At 36.7% G+C, this 11302-nt stretch overlaps 1 protein-coding gene across 2 annotated transcripts in view; it reads right to left on the reverse strand.

The window, feature by feature from the left end:
- Positions 1 to 3363: 3363 nt before the first annotated feature.
- TBC1D12 (TBC1 domain family member 12) overlaps positions 3364 to 11302 on the reverse strand; it is a 53236-nt gene continuing 45297 nt past the window's right edge. For both annotated transcript variants that reach the window (XM_006755080.2, XM_015557921.1), the window contains 4 exons: positions 9212 to 9340; positions 8354 to 8463; positions 6064 to 6322; positions 3364 to 5189 (listed from right to left, as the gene is read on the reverse strand). In XM_006755080.2, coding sequence (XP_006755143.1) covers positions 5121 to 5189; positions 6064 to 6322; positions 8354 to 8463; positions 9212 to 9340 — 567 coding nt within the window. In that variant the 3' untranslated portion in view covers positions 3364 to 5120. The remainder of the gene's footprint in view (positions 5190 to 6063; positions 6323 to 8353; positions 8464 to 9211; positions 9341 to 11302) is intronic.

Genomic DNA, 11302 nt, shown 5'->3' on the forward strand with positions numbered 1-11302 from the left:
GGTGAGAGGTCAATGGGGTAAAAAGGAGACTTATGTAATACTTTAAAAAATGGAGAACTTAGCCCTAGCTGATTTGGCTCAGTGAACAGAGCGTTGACCTGTGGACTGAAGGGTCCCAGGTTCGATTATAGTCAAGGGCACATGCCTGGGTTGTGGGCTTGGTCCCCAGTATGGGGCATGCAGGAGGCAGCCAATCAATGATTCTCTCTCATCATTCATGTTTCTCTCTCTCTATCCCTCTCCTTTCCTCTCTGAAATCAATAAAAATATATTTAAAAATAATAAAATATTAGAGTACTTGGTTAGTCAGAGCTTAACAAATGCTCCTGCATTCATCAAAGTGTCAAGAAATTAACTTCCATTGCAATTAAACTGTTAGCAAGCAAACAATATTTTTAAAGACCTGGTTCAGGGGATTAGCCTGGGATGAGCAGCTGCTGCCTATTCTGCTCCCTGGTTGCAAGTCTCTGGCTGGTTGGCTCAGTTGGTTGGAGTATTGTTTCGTACACCAAAAAGGTGGAGGTGCCCAATTCCCAATCAGGGCACATACCTGAGTTGTGGGTTTGGGCCCTCAGGGGAGGCAACTGATCAATGTTTCTCTCTCTCTCTTCCTCTAAAAATCAATGGACATATCCTCCAGTGAGCATCAAAAAAATATTTATATAGCCCAGCTGGTATTGCTCAGTGGTTGAGCATTGACCCATAAACAGGAGGTCCCGGTTTGATTCCATGTCAGGGCACATGCCTGGTTTTTGGGCTCGATCCCCAATAGGGAGCGTGCAGGAGACAGCCAATCGATGATTCTCTCATCACTGATGTTTCTCCCTCTCTGACATCAATTAAAAACATACTATATATATATATGATATATCTGAAGGCCAAGGCTTTCTAATCTCTCTGAAGTGGCTAGTTTCCCTGAAATCTTTTTAAAAAACTTTAATTTTTGTCTTTACATGTTATGAAACAGTGAAGTTCTAATTAACTAAATTTTATTACATTTGGGAATTCATATTTTAGATACTGCTCTGACATCAAAATAATACGAATTTGATACAAAAATCAATTTTTCCCCTTAGGCAAGACTTTGTTTACTGACACTATGTCAACTAGTCATGGCAAATTAAAATTTAATTTTTCAGTGCTACCTCATGTATTTTTTTGCCTCTTTTATACCAATCTCTATTTGAATATACTCCTGGAATACAAAATAGTTTTATATTACCTAAACAAAAATAGGTTATGAAAAAATGAAAATAAGTTGTATGGCATTATGAAGCTATGTAAATTTTTCCATGAGTATATGATTTAGAATTATACCCTCCAGCAGTATAGACCCTAAAATTTTACTTTTCTAGATAAAAATAGCATTAATCCCTAAGCTACAATGAAAGCCATTATCTTCAAGTCAGAAGCTTTGAAAATCTCAATGCTTTTTTGCAAATGTCATCTAACTTTTGTAAGTCAAATATACTCAAACCATGAACATTATATGAAGGTCATCAATGCAGAATAAATCAGCAAAAACTATGACTATGTTCTGTGATTTCTGAAAACTATGATAGTTACTGGGTTCGTCTAGTAGCACTAAATAATACAACATAGACCTGGGCTAAAAAGACAATGAAGTGAGAAATATACATATTGATTAAGTAGACAAATATATATATACTAGAGGCCCAGTGCACAAGAGTTTGTGCACTTGGGGGGTTGGGGGGGGCCCCTCAGCCCTGCCTATGCCCTTTTGCAGTCTGGGGCCCCTTGGAGGATGTCCACCTGCTGGCCTAGGCCTGCTCCCTGGGGGACCAGGCCCAAGCTGGCAGACATCCCTCTGACAGCTCGGCAGCCCTCGGGGGATGTCCACTTGCCAGCAGGGAGCAGGCCTAAGCTGCAGTCAGACATCCTTAGCGCTGCTGAGGAGGCTGGAGGGGCTCCCACCACCACCGCTGTATTGGCAGCCATCAGCCTGGCTTGTGGATGAGCAGAGCTCCCCCTGTGGGAGCACATTGACCACCAGGGGGCAGCTCCTGCATTGAGCGTCTGCCCCCTGGTGGTCAGTGTGTGTCATAGTGACCAGTCATTCCCAGTCTTTCTGCTGTTAGGGTCAGTTTGCATATTACCCTTATATTATATAGGATAGAGGCCTGGTGTATGGGTGGGGGCGGGCGGGTTTGCTCTGAAGGGTGTCCCGGATCAGGGTGGGGGTCCCGCTGGGGTGCCTGGCCAGCCTGGGTGAGGGGCCGATGAGTGTTTGCAGGCTGGTCACACCCCCTTCAGGGTGGGGGTCCCCACTGGAGTGCCTGGCCAGCCTGGGTGAGGGGCTGATGGCTGTTTGCAGGCTGGTCAAGTCCCCCCAAGTGGGGACCCTCACCCCATGGAGGTTTGGCCAACCTGGGTGAGGGGCTGATGGCTGTTTTCAGGCTGGCCACACCCCCTGTAGGGTTGGGGGTCCCCACTGGGGTGGCTGGACAGTCTGGGTGAGGGGCTGAGGGCCATTTTCAGGCTGGCCAAGCCCTTTGGCGACAGAAGCTCCCAGCCTCTCCTTTTTTTCTTTTTTTTGCTGGGGTTTATTTACCTTCTATAATTGAAACTTTGTTGCTTTGAGTGGAGCTCAGAGCCCAATGCGGCAAGTGGGAAGCTTGGCTTCCTCCATCATTGGGGCAACCAAGCCTCCTGCTTGCTCCAGCTCCGTGGCTGCAGGCCATCTTGGTTGGGTTAATTTGCATATAGTTGCTCTGATTGGCTGGTGGGTGTGGCTTAAGGTGTAGCAAAGGTATGGTCAATTTGCATGTTTGTCTTTTATTAATGTAGATACAGACAAAATGAAACACCATGTTAAATTTCACAGTATCTTGGGGGCTGTAGGAAAAGTTTTATTCTAATTGAAAATATACTTTAACCAAAAGAAAAACTCTCATATATTGACTATGTAAATAACTCCTATGGGAGGTACAAGGCATGACACAATACAATATTTTAGCTGCCAGTACTGTCAGTCTCAAGAGGCTGAAGGCCTAGTATATCCCTTGGAAGAAAAATTTGGCAACAGAAAAGTTTATTCCAGCCCTAACCAGTTTGGCTCAGTGGATAGAGCGTCAGCTTGCGGACTCAAGGGTCCCGGGTTCGATTCTGGTCAAGGGCATGTACCTTGATTGCGGGCACATACCCAGTGGGGAGTGTGCAGGAGGTGGCTGACCGATGTTTCTCTCTCATCTATGTTTCTGACTCTCTATCCCTCTCCTTTCCTCCTTGTAAAAAATCAATAAAATATATATATATTTTTAAAAAGTTTATTCCTTTTTTTTCCTCCAAATGTGGTTACATAAACCAGATATCCCCAAAATAATGAAGACTCATTTCACATAATTACTCTGCTTACAAGTTTTATTTACACAGTAATTGTTAATAGTGGTTTTTAGTGAATTCCTTGTATTTACATTTTATATATACATTTATACTTGAAAGGTAAAGAAACTGTACAATAATAAAAATGAGAAAAAGAAATACAGTAACTTAGGTCCAACTCAGGAAAGAAATACACAAAAGGAAGATTAAGCTCAGGCAGGTAGAATAACCTCAATGAGATTACTGCCAGGGCTTACATTCCCTCTATCAGGGTCACCAATGTGAAGGAAGTATTTACCAGAGTCAAAATGTTATTGTAAAACCTTTTATAAGACCCTGAGTACTCCCTCAATATTTTATTACACTACTAGTTTCTATTAAGGAAGCTCCTATGACAGGAATTAACTTCCGAGGGTTCCACTAATGGTCCCTAGGCTAGAATGACCCATGGGGTAGAAATATCCAGGTACATCTGGTCCCATACTCCTAAAGAGGCTGTCACTACACTAACAAGATTCTCAGGCTTGTTAGTTTGAAGATAATATACCACTAACAGAAATAGTGTGCTGTGTTGTTTCAAACCAAACTGCAACATAAAAGCACACTATAAATGTAATTATTAACCAAACAACATACTATATATCACTCATAATATTCAAGTGATTTATTTTAGGTACAAGAATTAAACATATTATAATAAATTTAATGTCAATTTACCAATAATTAATAATTTGTCTATCCACTATACCATCAAAGTTAGACTCATTAGAAAAAAGTTCACTTTATCTTTTACTCTTACTTACTTTGATTAGAAAATTATGCACAGTATTTTACAAGTCATAGACTTGGTACATATTAAGATTTCAAATTTCAAACTGAAATTAACATTTTATTTCTACAAACAGTGAAGGAATTTTAACTAAAAAATATCAAGTCTTGCCAAGAACTGTCAGAATTCATACTTTTTTACTCTTACCAGTGGGAAAAAAAAATCTCATTTACATTTATGGACTTACTCCCCAAATCAAGTCTTCAGTCCACTAAAGTGCAAAGATTCTACTAATTAGCTTTCTTAAATTACTAGATGAACAATTTTTTAAACTAGAAACAGAAAGGCTAAATTTCTTTAATAGGGATTACTTAAGGGAAAAAAACAATTCTCTTTAAAAAACAAATAGACATGATACAGTGGAAAAACACATGCAAATCAACTTTCCAAGTATTTCCAGTTCCCAGATAACCAAGATTTGCCCCAACCTGTGAATGAAGATAAACAACTTCAGTAACTTAAATAATTTACAACCAAAGTTGCTTATTCTTGGTCTATAAAATTTTAAAAGGTCAGAACTTGAGATAGACAATATTTGTACTTTCAAATAGTATTTTGGAAGTTAAAGTAGTATTTAACAATCCTGCTCTGACCTCCAAAGTGCTTGTATGGTAACTGTTAATAAAAAAAAAAAAAGATGTATGTAAAGTTTAAAGTATCTTCAAAGCTGTTAAAAAATTTTTATTGCATTATTGTTCACTCCAAATTATGGAGTATGAACTAGTCATTTAAACTTTTTCTTTTGTAAAATGACGCTCCCTACAAAATACTTTAAAAAAAATTAATACTGTCAATAGATTACTTATTTCATTTACTTCAGCCATGGAATTCAAAATCAGCAGTTTTCCATGTCTTGATTCTTCTAGATTTCTCCATCCTTTTTACATAGGAAACAACAAACTTTTATCAAAAGACATTTATATTCCAATAAGTCTGTTAATTTTGAAGATTAGCTTTTCAGAGTAGGACTATTATTCTTGTCTCCTTCTTTAATATCCTTCATTACAGATGCAAAGACCTGAAATTATACAGAGTAAAGATTAATCCTCAAAAAACTAGTATGTAGATTTAAGAGAATTAAATAACTATAGTATATCAACGCTTAAGTTTGAGACTGTCATTCTCAAATCCTTTTGTTTCAACCCAATTTTATGATATATATTTTAGTTTCCAGTTTTCATCACTTGTTAAATACAGGGTGGGGGAAAGGAGGCTTACAGTTGTTCATATGGAAAATAATACAGTAATTAATAAATAATAAAACAAGAATAAACTCTGTATTTTGTGTTTTCACAATTGTAAACATACTTTTGCCCCATCCTGTAGTCTTAAATTACTATTTAATAACAGAACATTTTCTGGACCAATATCCTTACATTTCATTTTCATAAGCAATAAAACTGAGCTTATTTATAATGCCTATTGTCTATCATTCATGGAGCAAATAATACTACTATCTTTTATGTTACTTAGACTGCCAATGGTAGCTTCCTAACAAGTCTAAGCATCTAAAAAGCCAGAATCATCCATTATTTTCTTTCTATTGCAAATCCTTAGTACACAACAGGTGCTTAATACAATTGCTGTCTATTTGAAATACAGAAATAATAATGCATTTGCTTTGGCAAAGACTATTGTAGGTTGTACTTCACTAAAATCATAAAATATTACTGAATTTACAGAAAAATAAATCCATAGATTTTGAGAGGTGAAAGAGAAGCAATCTGTTTTCAACTCTTGCTCTTTCAAAGTCAAGAATTATTTTTAAAAGATTTTTTTTTAATTTAAGCACTAACATTTGAGAAATACATAATTGTTTTTTTGGTTTTTTTTGTAAGAAGTCAACTGATTGTTTTAACACATCTTTTAGAAGTAGAAAAATGTCACTCTACCTGAGGCCATTTTTTGGTGCTATTCTGCATCTGAATCGCTGCAATACAGCTGAACAGCTTTTCTGATGTAATATCTTCTGGTAATTTAGTTAGAAACTGTGCTATATGAATAAAATCCATCTGCAGGAGAATATCTTCATATAATCGCAGGATCCCTAATCCAGTCCTAAATAAAAATTCTTCTCCATCTCTGCAAAATACATCCCAGACTCGACATGCCAGATCAAGTGGTAGTGATTTGCTATATAGGGTGAAGATCCTAAAATTAGGGGGAAAAATAGTCATTGAAAAATTTCATTTATTTATTCATTCACTCATTAGGCATCTCTATATTTAAAAAAACCCAGTGCTTAATTAGGGATAAAAAAAGGCAAATAAAATATGGCTTCTTCCCTCAAAGAGCTTGAGTAAAACAAAATTAAGTAATACATAAGTAGATTATGTGAATTTACAACCTTATGTAGAGACATGGCCCAATACACACTAGAGTGGCAGAACAGCCTAGCTGTTAAGGGTATGGCTCTGAAACCAGAATGCCTGAGTCTGAATCTTAGATATGCAACTTATTAGTTGTGTTACTTTGAGCAAGATTATTCTTGTTGTACCTGTTTCCTCATTAGTAAACAAAAGATAATACCTACATCTTAGGATTGTTTTTAAAAATAAAGGGGTTAACATATGTAAAGTGTTTTTAGAGCAGTGACTGGCACATAAGAAATACTCAATAAAAGTTAGTTGTTATTGTATGAGAAACCCAAGTATCATCTTTTAGTAACCTAAATACAAAACAAAATTATAAAGCCTTTCTTCTCTCTTTTCTCTTCTCCTTCCACAAACATCCACTGGTTATTTTTTTCCCCCTTAACCAAACTTCACTTACTACTTCTTTTGGAGCAATGTATACGCTCCAACAGAATCACCAAAATGGTTTTTTCACCTCCTTGCTGACAATGTCTGATCATGTAATTTATTGTCCAGTGGGTGGCATTCTGGTTGGGGAAGTAGGGAGAATAGGTGCTAGAGAACGACTCCTTAAAATTGCATTGGCAAAGAAAGTACACAGTTTTTACATAGACCGTGTTTTACAGGTTAGGACTGATGAAATTTGAGAAAGGGAACTAAAAACTCCAACAACAACAACAAAAAACAAACAACAACAAAAAACTTATTACCACTGCCACTTTTTTATTCCTATTTTTCCCACACAATTGATTCTAGGATTTGTATATAACAAATTCAAAAGAGGCAGTGAAACAAAAATCCATGTCTACTTCTTAAAGTAGAAACACATAGTGCCTAGGCAGTTTCTAATATGTGGTACTCGCTCATTATCAGTTCCATCCTGTTCCCTATATCAGTTGTGACCCTGATGTGCCTCATGTTCAGTCATCAAGACTGATAACTGAGTTATTTTTCCCCCCTTCTTTACAAATTTAATATTTGATCTTGGTCCTCTGGGTTCCATGACATAATCCAGAGGAACTCTAACATTCCTAGTGGGAATGAAAGAGAATACACTGAAAAATAACTTTAAAAAAAAGTCTAAATAAATATAGAAGCCCAAATAACTGGGAAGATGTCATATTTGCTCAATGCCACTAATTTCATTTTCTATATTAAAAATTCACATGAAACCCACTGATTTCAAACGATTAGGATTTAAGGTTTAAATGTTTCATATGTACTCTTAACATATCTTAAGATCAACTCTTCCATCTCTTTGGCAAAATTCACCTGCCATTCTATAATCAACTGGCTACTGCTCACCAAAGTCTTGGGCAAACCCTCTAAGTTAAAACAGAGAAGCTGGAATTGTAAAGTTGAAAAAAGACATTAGCACCTTAATAAGACATTATTCTTGTCAGAAAGCTGGACAAAGCCTTGAAAAAAAACAAAGCCCCCAGTTTTGAAAAAAAATACCACCCTATAATAACTATCACAAGCCCTTGTGTGTTAACAAGATATAGCAACTAGCGCTGAAAGCTTAGTATGAATTAGGTATTGCATGAGATAATCCATGTAAAACACCCTCACTACAACTCAAAATATATTATTCCCATTTTATAGGTAAGAAACTGAAACACAAACTGAGAGATTCTGATTTCAACCCGAGTCCATGCTCTTAATCAAATGCCTCCCCACAAATATGTGAGTTTCTTTATTTGTAAGAGAAGAGTTTTTTATATTCATGATCCTTTGCACGAGTTTACTTTAGTTCCTAAAACACACAAAAAGTTATTCTTTGTTTCCTTTTAATTATTATATTTCATGTTCATAAGTTATCACTTACCAGTCTATCAAGTATATGTCTGGTGTAAGACTATAAGATTTGAAATGAAGAAATAGTTTGGAGAGATTTTCTTCAAAAAATACTTCAAATGTTGCAAAATATTTCAACATCTAAAAATGGAAATATCAATAAAATTATTAAAGAGTAGGCTATAGAAAAAGAAATTAAATAAATCCTCAATTATAAATTAACTCTTGATTAGCACCTCTTTCTGAGTCTTTATCATGCATTCATAAAAATATACTTCAATGAAAAGTTTATATTACTTTTATTACATTTATTGAGGTAACACTGGTTAATAGGATCATATAGGTTTCAGATATAGGCTTCTATGTTACAAGATCTGTATGTTGCGCTGTGTGCTCACCACCCAAAGTCACATAATCTTCTATCACTATATATTAGGCCCCCATCAATCTCCTCTTCCCTCTGGCAACCACCCCAGTGCTGTCTGTGTCCACGAGTTTCAATTTTATATTTCACATGAGCAAATATCATATGGTTCTTAGTTTTTTCTGCCTGACTTATTTCACTCAGCATAAGAAAATCTTATTTTTAGATCAGATTAGTCTTCTATTGTTTTCACAATCTAAAAGGGCATTCAGTCCAGCTGGTGTGGTTGAGCATTGACCCAGGAACTAACAGACTGAGGTTCTATTCCTGGTCAGGGTACATGCCCAGGTTTTCGGGCTTGATCCCTAGAAAGGGGCGTGCAGGAGGCAGCCGATTGACGTTTCTATATCTCTATCCCTTTTTCTTCCTCTAGCTCTAAAAATCAATAAAAACACATTTAAAAGGGCATTCAGACTCTGAAACTGACAATCAACAAAAAACATGATTCATTCCCAATGTCCATACCATGCTGTGGTCCACACGGAAGAAGGCCAACTGGCATGGCTTATTCAGGAGATTTGCAAACGCAATGAAGGCATCTGCCTCTTCCAAATTGAGAATAAGAACTGCTGCTATGAAGGACATCCCTTGGACCTTCAAAGGGAAAGGAAATAAATCAAAATTGATTTATAATAATAATAATTCTATACTGTTTATTTTATTGCATTCTGAAAAATTACAAAGTAATTTTATAAGGTAAAATTAACTAAGATTTCTTTTTCCCCACAACAAACAAAGGTAAATACAGAGAACTCATTAATAATTATAAAATCTATTTAAAATTTTTTGACTATATGGTATGGTTTAAAAAGAAAAGCTTTCTGGCCTAGCTGGTTTGGCTCAGTGGATGGAGCGTCGGCCTGCAGACTGAAGGGTCCCGGGTTCAATTCCAGTCAAGGACACATGCCTGGGCTGTGGGCTTGATCCCCAGTAGGGGGTGTGCAGGAGCAGCAGATCAATGATTCTCTCTCATCATTTCTCTCAGATCAATCAACAAATTTTTAAAAAATGATTAGGTACTGCACACACACATACACACATTTAAAAATAAATTCTTTTGATCAAGTAAGTGTTATAGTAAAATATACCATTGGGCTTAGTCTTACTATAAACCAAGCAGTGATCTCTCTCTCGCTCTCACTCTCGCTCTCTCTCTCTCCCTTCCACTCTGAAATCAATAATATATACATATATATATAAATAAAAATAAAAATTTTGGAAAAAATATCAGCTTTTACTTGTTACAATAGCCTATCTCAGTGTTCTAGTTTATTTCATCTTCCTCTGAAGTCTTTCAAAATATAGAATCACAAAGTTTAATAAAAACGAGGTGATGGTCTTCATTGTTATAACACATCTGTCTGAGGCAGGAAGTGAGGAACTGAGAATCAAAGAGATTGCCCTGGTTGGTGTGGCTCAGTTGGCTGGACATCATTCAGGGCACTGAAAGGTTGACTGTTTGATTCCTGGTCAGGGCACATACCTGTGGCAGGAGGCAGCAAATCCATGTTTCCCTCTTATATCCATATTTCTCTCTCTTTTTCCCTCCCTTTCTCTCTCTCGAACTCAATAAAAATATTTTTTAAAAAGGAATAAAAGCAATCTATGAGAAGTGCCACTGAAATTCCAAGAAAGAGGTGTGGAGGTTGGGATAGTGAGGCTGGATTCCTGGAAAAGTAGTAGGAGGAAATAAGAGAAAAGCCATTCGGAAAAGAAAATGATGTATGAGTGAAGACATATAGAACCAGCTAGGTTGGAACACAAGACTTAAAATGGGAATAATGGGAGAAATTAGAAAAAGTAGGTTATATTTACAAATTGGAAAAGGCCTCGAGTAAAAGGCTAAGCTATCTTAGGTGCTTGTTTGAGAGTTATACAGAGCTATTTTACATTTCTGAGCAGCAAATGGCATGGAACTGCTATTGTAAAAATATTCATTCTTTCATTAAAAAAAAGTTTATCAAGTACTTACTTCTGGTAGAGATTTGTATAATAGACTTACACAGAGAGGCCCTTAAGAATATTTGCAATAATACCTCTGTCTATTTCAATCTTCTTAGCAACCTTTACATTTTTTAGCACATTTAAATCTGAATTCCCACTCCATTACTATACTATCTGAAACTTCTTTAACCAGGTTGACCAATGGTATTCATTGTAAAACCCAATGGGCACTGTCCTAACCGCTAAGCAGAATTCCTTTAGCTTCTGTGACCCATTATTTGTCCTCCTCTTATTTCTCTGGCTTCTTCTGTGACTGTTCAATTTGCCATGTTTAACCAGAATCTTCATAAAACTTTCATCTTCTCACCTTTGTCTTAAAGTAGAAGAATCTTAGAGACCTCACAAAAGGGTGACTACCTGGCACAATTTACTCTATTTTGTTGTAGGTTCATTTGTACATTTGTTCATTCATTCACTCATTCACTCAACAAATATTTATTAGGTGCTTATCACCATATTAGAGGCCTGGTACACGAATTTGTGCATGGTTGGGGTCTGGTGGCCTGCCCTGATTGGGCCGGGCTGGCTGGGGGGAGGGGCCTCGGGTGGTTG

Source organism: Myotis davidii, unplaced genomic scaffold (assembly GCF_000327345.1).
Source record: "Myotis davidii unplaced genomic scaffold, ASM32734v1 scaffold271, whole genome shotgun sequence".
In the NCBI taxonomy this organism is placed as follows: Eukaryota; Metazoa; Chordata; class Mammalia; order Chiroptera; family Vespertilionidae; genus Myotis; species Myotis davidii.